Raw genomic sequence first — 18,576 nt, forward strand, 5'->3', positions numbered from 1 at the left:
ACTAATTAAGACACACAAATGCTTCAATGGTCATCTCTAACGGTCAATTCTAAAGATTCTTCTTCTCAGCTATTTTATTAGCTCAAGCTCATATCTTAGTAAACACTAAGGTTTTCTTAATCTTAAATAATATGGGACTTCTTTTGACATATATACTAGATGACATGATTGAATACTAGATATATCCACATAGATGGAGCTTCTATTTTTTAGACAGCGCTGTCTTGAACAACATTATCGAGCAGCCCGTGGTATAAAGAACGCCAATCCGTGGGGTTCGAATAGGCAAACAACTGAAACAAGTTGTCCTTGACAAATCTCCTTGCGGCAACTCTGAAGAATTCCCAGACCATTGATTTCCTGCACAACATCACAGCATCCTTTGCGTGGGTGAGAGAGGCCCCCTTAATAAACTTTTTGGATTTCTTGCCTCCCGCAACCGTAATACCAGTATTAGCATCCAAATCCTGAGCATCAGAGCAAATCATTTCTTGCATATGAGCACATCTTCTGGGTTTCCATTGGAAAATGATGAGGTATAAGGGAGACACGACTATTTTAAGATCATTTAATTATAAATTAGTGTGTTGTGAATGATATTTGTTTATTTCTAAATTTCTACTCTTCTGATCCTATTTATAAGTCATTTCCAACATGTTCCACATAGATCAAGAAAAACCTTAAATTTTATTAACTCTCATTTAAAACTTAACAACTTTTTAATTTTATCCCTATTTAATTATATTATATATCGCGTAAACAAAGTTAACATAATAATAAATAAAAAAGTAAAATTAGACATCCATATAAAAAAACTTCTCTTAATGCCTTATGAATAAGATTAAAAAATATCTTTTCTCCTTATCTTATAAATAGGACCAAAAGAGTATGTAATAAAGTTGTATAATTGTTAAATATTAAGTAATTATTATTATTAACGGAAGAAATGTTAAAAAAATTACTTTAGAATTTGAAAGAAATGTCTAAACATGCCACAGTTTCAACTGCTAATTAATCAGTGAAACTAATACATCCTTGCTTTTAGTCAAGAGGCGAAGACACAAGAAGACAACTGACGAAACGAGGCCATGAAATGGTGGAATATGAAGGGCAATGCGTTTGGAACCCGGAAAAATCGAAACTACCAGCGGATTTGGTGACACCACTAATTTAACTTGCAAACAAACCGTCACAAAGAAAGAGAGAAGAAGAAAATGAAAAACTGCCGGAGGGCATTTCCCATTAAAAATATACCGACTGTACAACATATTAACACGATGCAAACTTGGAAATCTGGTCAAACTCCTGTACGACTCAATTCTAATTCCGGAGACTCTACTATGTAATACCCATATTCACCAACCACCCCCTTCGCCCCTTCCAAAAAGAAAAGAAAGAAAAATTGCAACAACAAAAAAGTCAACCAAATCCGAATCCTTCACTTCCTTCATGAATTGCAAGCAGTAACCTCTCTTCCAGATGTTGTTTCGATGGATACTCCGGGAGATCCAACTGATTGAAACTGCAGCAAATAATAATTATTGTCACATGTTTCAGAATTGGTTATAGCTTTAATCTGTTTAAAGAAGAAAAGCGGGAACTTAAGGAGAAACTAAAACTAAGACGTCGATGAAAAAATATAGTCAAATTGAAAATGAAAAGAAAAATGTACCAAGTATGAGCAGAGGGTAAATGATCATGGCTTCCATATGCTTTGTGTATCTGAAATTTCTGCGAGCCTGAAATTCCCTGAAGGGCGCTAAACCCTTCCAAAGGCACCTGAAAAATTGAAAGCTAAGATCAGAAATATTACAAATGGAATATGTTTCACATTTTCTAACAGCAAAGATAAAACACAATTGACGGCCAAAAAGAAAAGATAAAACAAAATCATGAGCCCGGGTTAGATTATGATCTCTATAGCTTCAAGAAACAAGCAAAGCTCATACTATAGGTAGAATATCAAGGGGATAAAACTCAATGAGCTAGATCATCCCAAGCCCATTCAATAAATTACACTCATTCCTTCATTTCTCCAGTCAACATAATATTTTGACCAAAGCTCCAGAATTTCACAAAAACATCGTACTTCACAAGCTCACCCTCCTAAACTAGGTTGAACGCAAACAGACAGCATTGTTGAATGTAGCGAGCAATTCATTGGCTTCAAACTAATTCTAACTAAATAGATATTAAAGTTAAAGATGAGAACAAGGGGGCCAGCAGGAAGTGGGGTTAACTTTCAATATAAAGGGAAAGGCAGCTAGGCCACGTTGAATCCAAAGAGAGGCACCACAGAAAAATTTATAGCTAACATAATGGTTCAAAAATCATATTGAAGCAGTTTACCTTGGATGTGCCTGTCACAAACTGCAACAATCGTGCCTTGTCTTCTTTGCTGAAACTATGAACAACCTCCCAAAACCATTCGATGATAGGTGATCCAACATTATATCCAGAATATTCTGTATTTGCTCTCAAGTCATCCACTGAAAGATTGATGCAGAAATTGTTTTAACTAACTTCTCATGCAATTCTAAGACTTGAAAAGATGCAGAGCAGCTCATCATTTTTTTTGACCTGGGTTAATCATAAATAAATTCTATCAAAAAAATATATAAGATAATGTAAGAGACTGACAATCAATATCAGGAAGGCCACTGATCAATAATTCCAGCTCCTTGTCATTGAATATGGATATCAGCTCCCTTGGAATTAGTTCGTTGAATCCCTCCAAGAAAGCACTTATCTGAGGGCGAATAGCGGTTGTCAACCGATGCTCAACAACCAAATCAACATATTGATGCTTATTCTCTTCTGTGACTTTGATATTCCGGCCACCAGGAATCAACTCATAATCAGTCACCTAGAGAAAGTTCACCACACTTTAGAGTAGGGAAAAAAAAATCTAATAAACTATCACAAGAAGTAGCATAGCAGTAATTACTTCTGTCCGTTCATATAATATGAGCTTCTCTTCATCTGCATCAATGCTAAAAGTGAGATCCAAAACATCACTGATATCATTCTGCAAGTAAAACAGAAACATTGAGAGTTTTAGTAATCATCACATGGATGTGTGGACAGAGCGCAGAAAGAAAGGAGGATAAAATGCAAAATTGCACATGCCTCAAGCATCCATTTCAAATTTTTGAAATAGCCAGGATCAATGGCTTCAATATCATGATATGTTACTTTGACTCCCAATATGTGCTTGTAGAATGATCTAGTAAAATGGACATCCAAGAGTTGGCCATCAAATAACGCCTTCCCAACCTGCACAATGTAGGAATGGTGAATAAAAAAAGCTCATATGATTGAGCCTAAATGATATGAGCAGTCAAAGTGGAACTCACCACTCTACCAACAAATTTGAAATAAGAAAGGTGTTCTGTTTGGTAAACAGAGTTTGGGTTTGGCTGGAACGTTGATTCATTACCCACTGTGGTAAAAAGTAGTGCTCCTTTGTCAAAAATGACTCTGGACAACAATTGATACCATTCACGTGTAAGCCCACCTGCATCAATACCTTCCTCCCCTTGGAAGTGAACAGTCAATCGTCCCTTCAAATCATGGTTTGACCTCATACGGAGCTGGTTGTAAGAATCTTCTAGAATATAGGCCCTTCTTACCGATATTCTTAAGGGACTGGGGTGATGGTCATGCTGATGCTTTATCTTTGATCTGAAGTGGGCTCGCTTGTTGTCAAAATCAATAAATCTTGGAACCTTTAGCATTAGGGAGAAAGACTTCTCAAGCAGGCCAGGATTTTGTCTGATGAAAGCATTTAATAGCTTCCTATGCTTCTCTGAGAACTTGACAAAAGCAGCATTTTTCTCATCTACTTTTGCAGCAGATCCAGATGTTTTCTGTTGAGTAGCAGATGTGCTGGCCTCTTCAACATCAGAAATAGCAGGAATAGCCAAGTCATGAATAGCCCCCGGATGTGCAGGATGCAGCTTCTCACTGACCACAAAGAAAGATTCTATATATGGCAAGATGTTTTGAGAGCCAGCTGGAAGTGGAGGCATTGCACTGGAAGGTTTAGACGCATGAGTTCTAGAAGGCATGAAAATATCAGAGGCAGACTCTGAGTAGGACTCAATCTTGCTTACGCAACTGCTCAGCTCATGCCACAAAGGCTCTAAAGCTGTATTGATTTCCCAAACTTCAGAAAGAGCAGAAGGATCAATTTTGTCACCCTCCATCTCTGTCAGTGATGTGACAAGGGAACTTAGAGCCTGCAGAACTCTCAATATTGCAGCCCCATCAGAAGAAGATGTACTAAGAAGGGCTTCCATTGCTTCACTGAAGACGCATAATTCATTCATTGCAGATGACGTCAACTTTTGAACTTCTTCTGCCAGCTCAGTGACAAAAAGCTGACAATGATTAGGAGCACTAGCAACTAATTTCTTCATTACCTCTGCCACAAGAGCATATGCATTATCCGACAAACTGAGAAGAAAACATAAAACTTATCAGACTACAGCACTACTCAAATATACAAATTTATTTTTACACCACCCTTACTGAAAATAGTTTGTGATATGAATGACGATGTTGCTAACAACAACCAGGAAAGACCCACAAGACTGGTGTTAAAATAAAAGGCCAATAAATAAATGTTATAACATTGCCCAAAAATTAAACTGCTAGTGCTGAAACGTAGATGAATTGGAATGTTTGTAGAAATCTGAAAACAGGTGGCTCATCCCCAGTGGTTTTTTCACTACCATGCGTACCCTGTAGTCAGCTAAACTATGCATATTGACAGAATACAGATAGCAGAATAAGTATAATCAACAACCATCAGCCCATAACCATACCCTTCTTGTGCAAGCAATGAGCACAAAAGCCGTAGTTCTGCCCGTGGCAAGCTGCTTAATACTCTCTGACTCTCATTTTCCTTATCAGTGCCAGAGGCTGTGGCTTTTGATGACTTGACAACTTTCACAGATGCATCAACACCAGAAGACATGATACTGGAGTCCGTATGTGCATCTGCATCCATTGCAGAAATTTGTGGTCCCGGTGGCAGCTCAGAAGTAGGAACTTGGGGTTTCTCATATGAAGTAGATTTACTTCCAGCACTATCAATGATGACTTCCAGAAGATTTAGCAGCTTGAAAATACAAAACAAAAGCACATGTTAAATCGTGTCCACACAGCACAGTCAGCAGGGAAAAAAGGTTAAAATGGTGCTGAAATACTACACAAATAACTCTTACCTGTTCAAGATGCGCTATGCTCCTCAGATAAAGGGGCTGGTTCAAGAGACTCAAAAGCATTGCAATGGAGAAATATTCTTCTCCTTCAACAATTGCCATAGATTTACCACTTGGATCCGTATCTGGTTCTCTTAATGCACGATGAGGCAGTTTAAACTGAAGCATAACTCTTGCTACATGTGGATGATTTCGAGCAAGATATGTGAGAGTTTCAAGTACACGCCGGGAGAGCAATGGAGGAACTCCTGCAAGATCAAACAATTCAAATCATTTCATAAACCTGCTTCACTAAAAAGACCGACCAAATAATATAAATCATCACTCCAAGGCAAATAGAATCGGAAAGAATCCTTCCAAATATAGTCCCTCGATTTTGTTTGCTTGGGATGATTCAAATCTATGAACGCTAATCTACAAATGACAAGTTGCATCACAGAATAACAGAGTCATTGTCAATAAGGATGTGGTATGATCTTTATTCAACATAAAATGTCTCAAATGCTTGAACCAGGACAGAACCCCCCAACAAAATCCCCCACTGAAAAGAACGTAATTCACCCCATCACCAATTAACATTTGGCCAAGGACAAAATGGACACCAGCAGAAACCACTCAGATCACGTGTCAACTCGTAGGTTACTGGCATTCATTTAAATTCTGACCAATTAGAATATCCCAAATTAAATAAAAGAATTATTATTTTTATCTTCCCAATTCATACATATTCTCCCTCACTATTTAAACACTTCTCTTTTTATACTCTCACTACTTACTTGAACTATATTTTTTAGAATATGAATGACATGACATTCTAGTTGCATGTAACAATTTCTCTTACTTTTTATTATTTGTAATATATATCTTTATTATTATTTTTTTTTACTAAAGCCATGTAATAATATTCTATAAACTTCATAGAATCCTTTAATATCGATAATATATAGATTAAAAATATTTTTAACAAAAATTCAAATTTTCCCTAAAATTTTTGAAACGATATATGCCTTTAATTTGCATAGACCATCAATAATATACTCACTACTCTTATTCTCCCCCATTTAAAAATCTATTAATTTTTTTTATTTTATAACTATACTTTCTAGTTTCTAGTCATTGCAAAATTACATTTTTATAATAAATAAAAAACCAATTTTGTTGCACATATTGAAATCAGATGTTTTCCCCCATTTTAATTAGCATATCCTTTGAATAGAATTAAGAGAGAATAAGATAATGATTTTAGTTTAAATTAAAGCTTTAACTTCAGAATTGTAAGATTCTAAGAAAATTTTATATAAATAAAAATCTAAACAAATTATGAAGAAAAATAATTAAAACCTTTTTCTAAATTTTATATTCATATATAATAATTTTACTCAATATATATTTGATGGGTGTTATATAACATATCATTATTTTTAAATTCTTATAAATTTTATTATTATACTGATCTTATAAATACTTAAAATAATATTTTTAATTATTAATAATCAATAATTATGTCATTATTTTTGCTACACTGCCCCCCCAAAATTTTCTTCTGGTTCCGTCCCTTTGCACCACAACCTGGAATCATGAACCACGTTTACACTAAATGATCAGTAATCTATCACTCCACATAATCCAAAATTGTCACCTAAGTATTAAGCACATAACGTCTAACAACCTGCATCGCCTATCACCAGGACTAATCAAGTGCTCTTACCATCAAATGATTGAGGGCGTGAATACATAACATTGCTCTGACAACCATATAGTCTATATTGTGGCTCAACTGCAGTAAAACAACTAGCAGGCTTTCTTGCATCAAGCACTAGCAAGTCCATTAGAATTTTCACCAGAGCAGCCCTGGTTTCACTATGGGCACAGATATTTAACAGAAGCCTCTGCAATTGACCTTTATAGAGTGGCTGCAAAGATTTAGAACAATAAATAAGAAATAAAGAAGGCACATTTACAAACACTGCTGCTTGCATAAATTGATACCTGAACTACACGGAATAGTCTAATCATGGCATGCAAAGCTTCAGTATCAACTAAAGGTGTTCCATCAGCTTCAACTAGCTTAGCTCCATCAGATCTGCGGGAAGAGAAGTTTCCCCCAGCCAATCCAGAAGCAATACTTTCACCACGCCTAGAAGTCTCACCTCTACGACCTCGGGGGTACATACCAAAGAGGGTACGACTGTAACGGTGTGCAACCCTCTCCCGCAACATATTAGCCTCAGCAACAAGTGCAGGTGTAAGGTTGGCAAGGACAGCATCAGATGACGTTAAAAGAACCTGGAAAAAAAGAAAAAGAACAATGTTCATCCAAACTTCAGAATCACAAACTTCAGCATAACTGATGTCTACCTATGAACTTACCTCTTCTCTTAAATCTGAAGGAAATGTTGCGATTATGGAGACTGTATCCATTTCAACAGGCTGTCCTTCCAACTCTTGAGACTGGTGTAACCTCTGTGCTTGCTGTTGTGCTAAGACTTCAGCTCGAATATCAGGGGGAAGAGCAGCAAGGAACTCTGGATCAATATCCCCAGTGTTCTGAGATTCACTATTTGATGGTTGAGCTACTTGACCTTGCTGAGCTGAAAGCACTTCAGCACGCAACTCCTCAGGAAGGGCATCTAAAAAGGCAGGATCAATCGCTCCTGACCCAGCATCATTATTCACCTGCTGCTCTGCTGCTGGACCATCTTGATCTGCATCTCGGCTTGAATTTTCAGAAACTTCTGTAACACTATGAAGAGATGCATCTCTCCCACTAGCAGGAGATGAATGACCAACAATCACATTTGCCCTTCTTGTCCGTGCAGCATGAGAATCACCCAATTGTATCCTATCTACAGAAGCCTGCCTTTCTCCACCATCCTCATGGCCATCAGCACTTCCAATTTCGACATCCAAGCTTCTCAAGCTTTCTCCAAAAGTTGCTCCACTGCCACTGCTCTCTTGGCTCACAGCTTCAACATCCCGTGCAGCTACTTCAATATGGTCAAACTGCATCTCAACTGCATTTGATGGAGTGTTTGCTCCATCTGTTTGTACAGACTCTGTGGCTACAGGCCCAATTCCAGCATTGCTAGAGTTATCAACTGCAGCAGGAGCCATTGCAACAACTCCCTGACTTGCATTGATTTCTGCAGTGGTTTCTGTACTGGCAGCTCCTAGATCTTGAGTCTGGCTGGCCTCCCTTTTATTCTGAGGCTCCGCTTCAGCTATATTCTGATCAGATGGCTTCTGAGAGGTGGGTTGCCTTAATTGAGAGACCAGAAGCTCCTCAAGACCTTGTGGTACAACACTAGTGTTTGATCCACCACTTTGTCGATTGTTATCAGCCCACAAGTTCAGACGACTTCCATGGCGTCCACTTCTAAGCGATCGGAAGATATTATCCAAACCCATTGAGCTGTTATCTGATAAATCATATGGATTTTTTATTTTAGAAATAAAGCTCATTCAGAATGACTCAAAAAGCTTACAAGAAATAGGCATGACAATTTTTTTCCAGAGCAGAGCAGAAAAGCAGGAAAAAAAAAGAAGAAGAAGAAGAAGAAATTATTCATTAAGAATTTACCTGATTGCCCAGTAGGAGGATGGAACGAAGATGAAGGTCCTGCTAAAAGTGGATGACGTGAAGGAGAAGCTGTATCACCAGTTCTTCCCAAAAGACTGTAAATAGATGTGGTTCGCCCTGGACGTCTAGATCCAAAAACTTCAACTGGCATCACATGAAGAGCTTCATTTGAAAAAGTATTATCTCTACCAAAAACCTCAATATGGTCAAAAACATTTATTCCATTAATTCCTTCCTCAAGTCGTAGAATCACTCCATCCTCATCATCCTCGTCATCCTCGTCATCTTCCTCCATCACTTCATCATCAAAATCATCATCATCATCGTCAATCTCATGGTCATCTTGATCTGTATCAGGATGTGGCAAGCGGTGCACTTCGTCTTCTTCCAAATCATTATGTTCCTCATCATCATCATCAACATCATCACCATCATCTCCAGACATCTCATCCTCTTCATCATTCTCATCAAGATTTTCCTGGCCATGATGCTGGACTTGAAATCTTATCCCAACATTTTCAATGCTATTTTCAAGACCTCTAGCATTCTCTGAGGTTTCCTGCATGTAATCATCCTCATTGGCAGAAGCAAGGTTCCCACCAAGATCTTGATCATGTTCCATACCATCAGTGACAGCTTCAGACCCATCATAGGATTGAACTGCATTATAAGACCCAATATGATCAGCTGGAAGAGAATCAAGATTGGCCTGAGATGTCATTTCCACGGACTGGGGCAAGTCACTGGTATTCTGTACTCTTCCAGATTGACCAACGTCTGAAGGCTTTGATGAATTATCACCCTTCCCAGCATTAGACTCAATTGAATGGACATGCTCCTTGGATACTAGCTCAAGGGCTTTCACAATACCAGAAGCAACTTTAGACGAGTCAGTATGGTCCAGGTCGAGAACTTGGAGAGTACAAGTGAATGATTTAACCAGACCAGAATCCACAAAAGTGGCAGAGGCCTCTGATGAAATGCACGACCCAGTAGGAGTGCGAGCAACCAAAACATCATTAAGTAGATCAACAAAAACCTGAATATCATTGCCTGGTGGCTTAACACTGTTACATGAACCAATAAAATCATTCAGGATATGATTAATCTCAGCAAACACCCTTCTCCTTGCCTCTGTGGAACGAACACAGGCAGCCACCAAAAACTGGTTAGCCCTACTTGCGAGTTTCTGCCACCAATCACCCTCATTTTTCTTGTCTTTTTTGCCACTTCGTAATTGAGGAAGAAAATTATGAAGAATGTGGTAGAATATCCCACCCATGTATAAGCCAGTAGGACCCTTCTGTTGAGTGCCCTTAGTGCTGTTCATTTCTGCATTTCGCCGAAGCAGAACATGGATAGATGATGAATATAGCAACAATATCTCTGTAAGAAGCTTCAATATAAATACAATCTTTGCAAGTGATGCAGACGCATCTTGGCCACTGGCTTCACTCTCTTCAGACACAGTGGCAACTGCTTTTCCTTTTCCCCTTAATGAAATATCTATGTCCATATCACTTGATGATGGAGTTCCAACAAGTACATTTGAGGCCATGTTATCCTTCAAAGGAGGAACAAAAGCGCATATAGATTCAAGGAGAAGTTCTATAACATTTATAAAACTCTGAGCAGGTTTCCTGTGAGTTTTAACACTCTTTGAATTTGAATCATGACTTTTGCCATGAATATTGCCAGAAGCTGCTGAATTGGTATTCCCCGAACCAACCTTCCCATCATTAACTGATATTTTTTCTTTCTCCAACGGTTTATCCTTCTCTTTTTCTCTCTCCTTACTCTTGTCTTTATCACGATCTCTCAATAGCACAATGTAAGGCCTTTCACCGACCATCTCAACTTGACATACAGATTGAGCAGCTTGCATAAAAATTATGGGATCTCGAGAAATTACAGAAGCTAAATTTATCAAGAAATTACGAGGATTTACCCTTCCATTTGGATGCCGATTAGAGGCAACTGCAAGACTATGCTTTATCTCAGATTCCATCGCTTGTTGGAGTGTTTGAGGATCTTCAAGCACATGACGGATAATACTAGCAGCAACATTGTCAAACCCAGGAAACAAGCTGCTGTTGGGCAAAGATAGCAGCATACTTAAACCACCAGCATCAAGAAAGCTAAGAGCAACAGAATGATTCCTTGTAAGATTGGAACATAATAGCAAAACAGCATGCATTGTGTCTGAGGGAAGTTGATTCTTCATACAACTACAAGCAATTTCAACAAGCCTCTTCTGATCATCTATGTCTGCATACTTCAAAGATAATCCCAAGGCAGACTGCAATTTGTTTTGCCTGTCCTCATCAATGGTGATTGATGTTTGCTGACTATTCACAGATTCATTCTTCAGCTGCTCTGCCATTTCAGAATTCAATTTTTGATCCGCTTGTAGCAATCTGTCTAACGCAAGAAAAGCTGCAGTAACCCATTTTGGCACCTGCTGTTTTTCCCGACTATCAAGACTAGAATTCCATTGGTAAAGTAGATTTGAGGCAATCTTGATCAAGCCACTCTTTGAAGCATCTTCTCTTGCCACAGAATCCTCATTAAGAACTAAAGCAAGAACATGGAAAAGAGTGGCCAGCATGGTATTATTCCCATTACTAGAAACAAGACCACATTCTTTGATCTGGTTGACCATAAAAGAAACAACAGTAGATCTATATTGACCACCATCTCGAGAGCACAACATTACAAGCAAATCTCGAATAGGAAAAGCAAGAGGTTCCTTCAGCAAAAGTTTTGTGCATGCAGATAACAACTCCTCAACGGGTGGAAGTTGCACCATCTCTTCCTCAAGCTGCTGAGTGTTGTCATTTGTGATACCATTCTTTGTGTCTGATTCAGAGTTCCCTAGGGACATGGCAAGCACACGGGCAAGTTCATCATCTTCTTGTGTTTCCTCCGGATGGGAGAACAACCACTCCATTGCCAACTCCACACTATTTGACCCCACTTGTCTCAGAGCTTCTTCTGCTCTAGACCTTGAAAATCCCATTTCTACAATGGTTGAAATAGTTGTTTCATTAGGAGGAGGCCCAGTTATTCGAGCACCACTGCTGCTGCTTACATTTTTTACTTCCACACCAGAATAGACATGCCTTATGATGGAGATAATAGCAGAAATAAATTCAAAACTGGAATCAACTAACTGGGCACGTGTCCAAACAGGAAGCACAACCTTCAACACCATGGATTGGAGGACCTTCACAAAAGTCTCTGCATCCTTTGGAAATGGAGTGTCTCCAATTATAAGGGGCTGTGCAAGCATGTGCTTCGTGAAAGAAGACAATATAAAAGAGGAGGTTACCAAATGGTCCATAAACTTGCCATAACTAGCTAGAGGATCATAAATCCATGAATGATCTGTATCTTCCTTGTCCTCTTGCTTCACATTTCCATCATCTGTTTCCATAGGTGATGCAGGAGTCCTATTAACTGCAAAGAGCAACTGACTAGTAGCTTCAAATGTGGTCAATACAGATTGAACAACTCCATGCCCATACAGGCAATTCAGCAGTATGGGATTGCATGAATCTTGTCTCTCCATCAGAATGCTATCCAAAAAATCAATCACTTTACCAAAATAACGACACTTTGTGGATATGGATGGCCCGGTTCCTGAATGATTTACATGGCCCCCAAAATTCATGTGGTCTAGAGCAATTGATGCAAGAACAGAAGCCACAGATTTCGAAGCAGGACTTACACTTGCAATATCATCACGTCGACGAGAAGGTAGAAGCATTACTTTTCCCATTTCTTGAAACAAATGAGTGATATGGAATGAAAGTGATCTGACCATATCACAACAAGATGTAAAATACGACCTCTGTTTATCATATTCCTTCTTACTATTAGCCTCAAAAGCATCAGCAGACCCAGAAGTGTGCGGTTGGTTGCTAGAGCCAACCCAAGTGTTTGAGGAACTAGCCGAACTTGACCTGTGTTGAGAACCAGTTGCACGGCCAAGATCTCGATAGAGATTTATAAGGTCAAAAAACTGGGATTCAATGCTCCATCCCGATGTTCTTCTTCTTAGTAACGGATCAAGAAACTGCCTGAAAGAGTTGAACCTTTGCTCTTCAATTTCATTTGCATCTACTTCATCCTGTTTTGAATCAACAGGGGAACAAGATCCATCATCGTCAACATCAGGCTTCATATTTTCAAGCAAAGCAATTTGCCAAAGAATTTCACGATGGACATGCCCAATGTCCTGCAAAACATCCTTACAGCCATTTCCAAATTCTGTAACCAATGCAGTCACCCAACGGTTGTCTTTTGAAGCAGCAAGAAACAGAAGGAACTCAACCAAGGAAAGTGAAGAAAAGATGCCATTATCAGATGTCAACTTTGGATCCAGCAATAAATGTCCTGAAGCTACACCAAGGCCAGCTAATGCTTTCTTTAAATGCTCCCTAAGAAAGGAACAGAATACCCGTGCCAAAGGTGTTGAATGATGCTGAGCAAAACCCTTAAAAACCATAGTGCTATGCAAAGCAATAGACATGCCATCTGAGGATTGTGCAATGGTTGGGTGCAATAACAACTTCAATAAAGCTTCAATTCCCAATTTCTCAACAAATAACCTACACGTTTCAGAATTTTCCACAGTCCTGTGAATTAGTACCATTAAATGAAAGATGCAAAGCCTAACAAAATGCTCGTCACTTATCCCTTCTGTAGCTGAATCTGATGTCCCTACAAGGCAGCTGTGGCCTTCATTTTCTTTGTCTACGGGATCAGTTTCCATTGCAGAACCCTCATTAGCTTTTCCTGAAGAGTCTAACCCATTACCACCCCTAAAGGATGAAATCTTATGGATGATTTCAATCATGATATCAACGCCAGTACTTCTCAGATTAGACACATGGCGTAGAAGTTCCTCCACCGCATTTGCAAGAGGAACAATAGCTTCATTCATTGCTAAAACATACTTTTTGCTAGTGAAGATGTCAACAAGGAATCGCAATGATGAAGTTTCTTTGACAGCCTCTAAGCCTGTGGAATTAAGACATATGGCACCAAGACCATTAGGAATACATGTGAGAGCCTTAGAAGAAGGAAGTACTCCAGATGCAAGTGAAGATAGAAATGCATTGGGAAGACCCATTTCATGTAGCATAGAGAAACATGTAGGATCTTTGTGGATTATTTCACTCATAACAGTAACAGCAGAGTGATAAATGTCACCTCCAAACTTATCTACATTCCTAAATATCAAAACCAGTGTTGCAGGTAACGAGCTATCACAAGAATGTTGAGACCTGGTAGAATTTGCTGGGGCATAAGTTGCAGAGCCAAGTGCCTTGAGTGAGACCCTTATGAGCCTCTTCTGCAAATACAATTGATCAGCACCATGTCTTGAGCTTTCACCACTGAGTATCAAGTTATCTTGTTCTCCAACCAACCCGATAACTCTATTTACCTCAACCTGTAATCTCTGAGCTAAAAGCTCAACACCCCCCAACTCTTTAAACAAGGAAACAGCTGAGCTACTATAATCCATAAGCTTCTGGAGGATTTTCACAGCAAAACAGACAAGATGTATATGTGCTAGATCACCATCCTCTAGTAGAGGCAAAAATGTGGGTACCATGCCAGAACCCCTAATGTTACTCCCAGAAGTTGAAGTTGAAACCACGTGGAGCAGATAAAACTGAAGAAGTGCCTCAACAAAGGCCAGAGATGATGGATCATTTGTACTCTTCAATGACAAGATTGCCCTCTGGAGAACATTCAGAAGTATCATGCGGTTCCCACCAGCAAAACTTATACTAGATCCGCTCAATATACGAGCCCGTTCATGGGATGAGGTATATGCTGCTAACTGAGCTCCCAATGCAAGCATTGTGAGTGTTCTAATAGACCCAGATATAATTTCCTCAGATCTCACAATTCTGATTAACTCATTTGTATATTCTGGTTCATTGGCAAAGAAAGACACAAGTTCATCTTGTGCATCACTAGATTGGACCAACACAATGAATGCAAGAAGGCAAATTCTACTGTACAACCTACATATTCTAGGGGACCGGAATGCTCGAGCGTATCTAATTCTAGTGAGCAATGGAAATCGGAGCTCTGGAGGAACACTAAATTGCTCATTGCACTGCTTCAACAGTGACAAATCATCTTTCTGCAAATGCAAATCTGGCATATGTATAACTTTCAAACTATGGGAAGTTGTACCAACCCCAGGTTCTTTGACTGAGGCGCTGGAACCATGCAATTCAAAGTAAAGGGTAGAACCAATGCGGATATTAGATTGATCACAACCACTCTCTGCATCGGAAGGAAATAAGCACAACCCTTCATCTTGAGTTTTCTCATTTGCCATAACACAAGAATACAATCCCAGGCCCTCCTCTTTGCTTCCCCATCCTTGTGCCAAGGACAGGAGATAACCATTCACTGGTCCACAACCAACCATCTTTGCACTTCCATGGAGCTTGGAGGGATTTATTTTTACAAGCGCTGAAAGAGTTTCTAATGCAGCCATAACAACCTCAGGATCTGTTGACGCTAGTAAATACTTGAAATGCTGAAAAAAAAAAAAGGGAACAATGGGGAATAAATCAAATGCTCATGTAAAAATTCACTTGACTATATAACAAAGGAAGGAATGAAAACAAAAAACCAAGAATAACGCATCATTTACCAACTCACCTCTAAGCCATCAAATGAAGTCTTGTTAGGACAATTTTCTAAAATTACTTGCATCACTCGTAATATTTGCAGAATTGCATGTTTAGGTAATGGACTGTCATCTTCAAGAATCTCATTTGACAATGTCAAGTCATTTCTACAAGAAATATACGTCTTGAAGTATGTATCAAAATGAAGAAAGAGCGGCCTCCAATGATGAAAATTCCCCTGGAGTTACGGCAATACATAAAGTCAAGGCGGGTAATAGTACATAAAACTCGTTGCCACAAGTTTAGCATGTTATTACCTTGTTGTACTCCCACCAAAAGCCAGAGAGGGGTATTGCTATATCTGGTAATGGACACTGGATGACCTTGTCTATGAAGACTTTGATCTTAGGAGGCTGAAAACAAGATAATGACCACATTTAGTAATACTACATCAGCTGAAATGTGGGAGAGAGGAAATGAAATTAATGAAAAATTATGATGATAGTACTCCAACGACACATGGATATACATAGGAGATCTCAAAATGAATTTGGGTTACTCAGTTGAGGGAACTTTCACAATATAAATATTTTTCACTAAATTAGTCAATTATAAGAGAGTAATAAAGTGCTACAAAAATTTTAGGAGGAAAAAAGCGTGTTCACACATAACAATGTTTTGCAAAAGTAGGCATTTTCCTGTGGAGGTGAGAATCCAAATTAAAATGGATAAGTTAAGGATTCAGCACAATAACAACTGCTCTGCATGCCCCAAAACAAATTAATAAATGAACCCAAAGTTATAGATTCAGAAGCTGCCCCCCAGGGGCAAATGCATTCTGGCAATTTCATATTTGTCTCTATGAAGTTACACTTGTGTGCACGATCACATGCCATCCAAATTCCAAAACTGAAAATTTACTGGGAAAATGACCATTAGAATATCAACAGGCAATGACTACTGCTATCAGCAGTCTCATATAACAAACAGCATAACTGTTGCCCACAAATCTATATACTATTTAATCAACTCCAAATAATGAACATCACAATTTGGTCTATTAGATAGGGAAGAAATATGCAAAGCAGTATCAATAAAATCTATATAAAATATTGTTAGCTTGAAAATAATCAATATCTCAATATCAATATATAATATAAGATTTATAGAGTTGTATTATTCACAAGTCATAAAAGTGCAGCTTATCTCAGACTCCATGCAATGTACCGGAAAATTTGTATGGTTCTAACTAAAAAGCAATATCAATAAATCCTTTATGAAATATGGTTACCAAAAAATATTAAAAATAAAATATCAATTTGATTTAACGTAACATCAGTTTGCCTGAAAACACACACACACACACACACACACACACACATATCCAATATCAAGCCAAACTCAAGTGGCTTATTTTGGCATAAATTTTCTTCTATTTACAATGTCATTATGCACTCATCTGTGACTCAAGCCACTGAAGTTAGGAGGAAAATGAATATATTATTGAAAAAAAATGAGTAAGTTTTAATTATTGAAAATTATCATTGTTTTTCAAATTAATTGCTCCAGCATAAAATTCAAATAGGATAGTAAACTCTCGAGATAAAGCATGGTAATGATTCCAAAAGCATTCAAGTACACCACCAATATATATATATATATATATGGCTGCATTTTGCAACAAATTTCAGATGAGAATCATTATATGTATTTATGTATAAAAACTGAATCCAAATTTGCAGGGGTGAGTTCTATCTTATTCTTATAGTTAAATTTTTTTTTTTAATTTATGGGAACAAACTTTCAATCTGTTTGAAGTGTCCATTTCCCATTATGTTATAGTTTGAACATGCGCATTAGAAATTTAGTAAATTAAAAAAAAATGCTAAAATCAGTTAATGCCGCCATGTAAACTGCTCAAACCTTCTTCCCAATGCCTCTATCTACCCATATTACTTCTGTTTTGACTCAGCATGACGCAGGACTTAAGAGTAGAAATTAAATGGAGACGGTCTACTAAATACAAATTCAGAACTCCATTTGCACAATTTGATGCAGAATTAAAATGGTAGAAATAAGAATGAACAGACACGCTGCACCTGAGTTATTAACAAGCAAAGGCTCCTTGTTTCAACTTGCTTCAGCACCTTAGTTGTGCCTTCCAGTAACTTTAACTAGACTAGTCAGTAACTATTTTGAATTCTAAAAGTCAATGGACCATTGTCCTTAGCGCACATGAATTTCTAAAAAAATTTTGATCTCTAGCCTTTACTTTGACTCCAATAATTTATTTCGCTCGTATAAATGAAAAACACTGTCTAACGGAAAAGAAAAAGTTTACGACTTAATCACACAAGAGATTACGCAGATTGTAACACAAAATGAACCTCAGAATAGAATATGGAGCCTCTGAAGCGCAATTTCAATGTTGATGATGCATTTGCTCATGTTCTGCTAATGCGAAGGAATAAGTGGTGAGCAAAACCTTAATGGATTTGATCACTAGTCAGAGATGATCGCGTTAAACCCTATTCGATGATATAATAAAATCGTACAGTATACTTGAAAGTGATGCAACAATGACTATAGGGAAGAGAAACTCACGGGTTCAGAGTCCAGTCTAATGGAGGGACCAATGGCGCCCTCGTTAGACAAAAGTTGCCGCAGCCTCGACGGCCAGCTCGATCTTAGGGTTGTCATCTCACCTCAACTTCTCTACTTTGAACTGCCGTCAAGAGAGAGTATAAAACTATAAATAAATATCAGTGGAACACCCAAAAAAACAGAGGAATTATCATTGATCAAATTAGACCGATATCCAAAGCTCCAAGATTGAAAAGATTATACCCAATTAAGAAACAGATTTCTAGGGAAATATATCAGAGAATAAGTCATACTTATTACACGTATATGCGTATTAATATTGTTATATCTATATTGGGAATGAAAAGTGGAACCTGAGAGATGACAGGCAAAGGGATTGGTGCAAACACATCAGGAGTACGAATAGAATAGGAAGCGAGGGGGCTAAAGCGAAACGCAAGAGAAGCGAGGCAGAAGAGAAAGGAGGTGGGTTTGAGAATCGCTATGTGCCTCTATATTTTTC

At 38.2% G+C, this 18,576-nt stretch overlaps 1 protein-coding gene across 2 annotated transcripts; it reads right to left on the reverse strand.

The window, feature by feature from the left end:
* Positions 1-1,206: 1,206 nt before the first annotated feature.
* On the reverse strand, positions 1,207-18,576 carry LOC114734283 (E3 ubiquitin-protein ligase UPL1). Of its 2 annotated transcripts, none has more exons than XM_028921874.1 (17): positions 18,428-18,576; positions 18,075-18,195; positions 15,788-15,883; positions 15,502-15,708; positions 8,809-15,376; positions 7,599-8,647; positions 7,218-7,514; positions 6,937-7,141; positions 5,232-5,476; positions 4,830-5,125; positions 3,357-4,458; positions 3,130-3,276; positions 2,948-3,028; positions 2,641-2,866; positions 2,350-2,489; positions 1,673-1,779; positions 1,207-1,522 (listed from the first exon to the last, which is right to left on the reverse strand). In XM_028921874.1, the coding sequence occupies exons 2-17, from the start codon at positions 18,168-18,170 to the stop codon at positions 1,420-1,422; spliced, it is 10,965 nt and encodes a 3,654-aa protein (XP_028777707.1). In that variant the 5' UTR covers positions 18,171-18,195; positions 18,428-18,576; the 3' UTR covers positions 1,207-1,419. The 2 variants fall into 2 exon arrangements, with proteins under 2 accessions (XP_028777707.1, XP_028777708.1); XM_028921875.1 differs by having other exon boundaries at positions 18,075-18,219.

This window comes from Neltuma alba, unplaced genomic scaffold, assembly GCF_004799145.2.
Source record: "Neltuma alba isolate B1F8T4 unplaced genomic scaffold, ASM479914v2 tig00013084_pilon, whole genome shotgun sequence".
In the NCBI taxonomy this organism is placed as follows: domain Eukaryota; kingdom Viridiplantae; phylum Streptophyta; class Magnoliopsida; order Fabales; family Fabaceae; genus Neltuma; species Neltuma alba.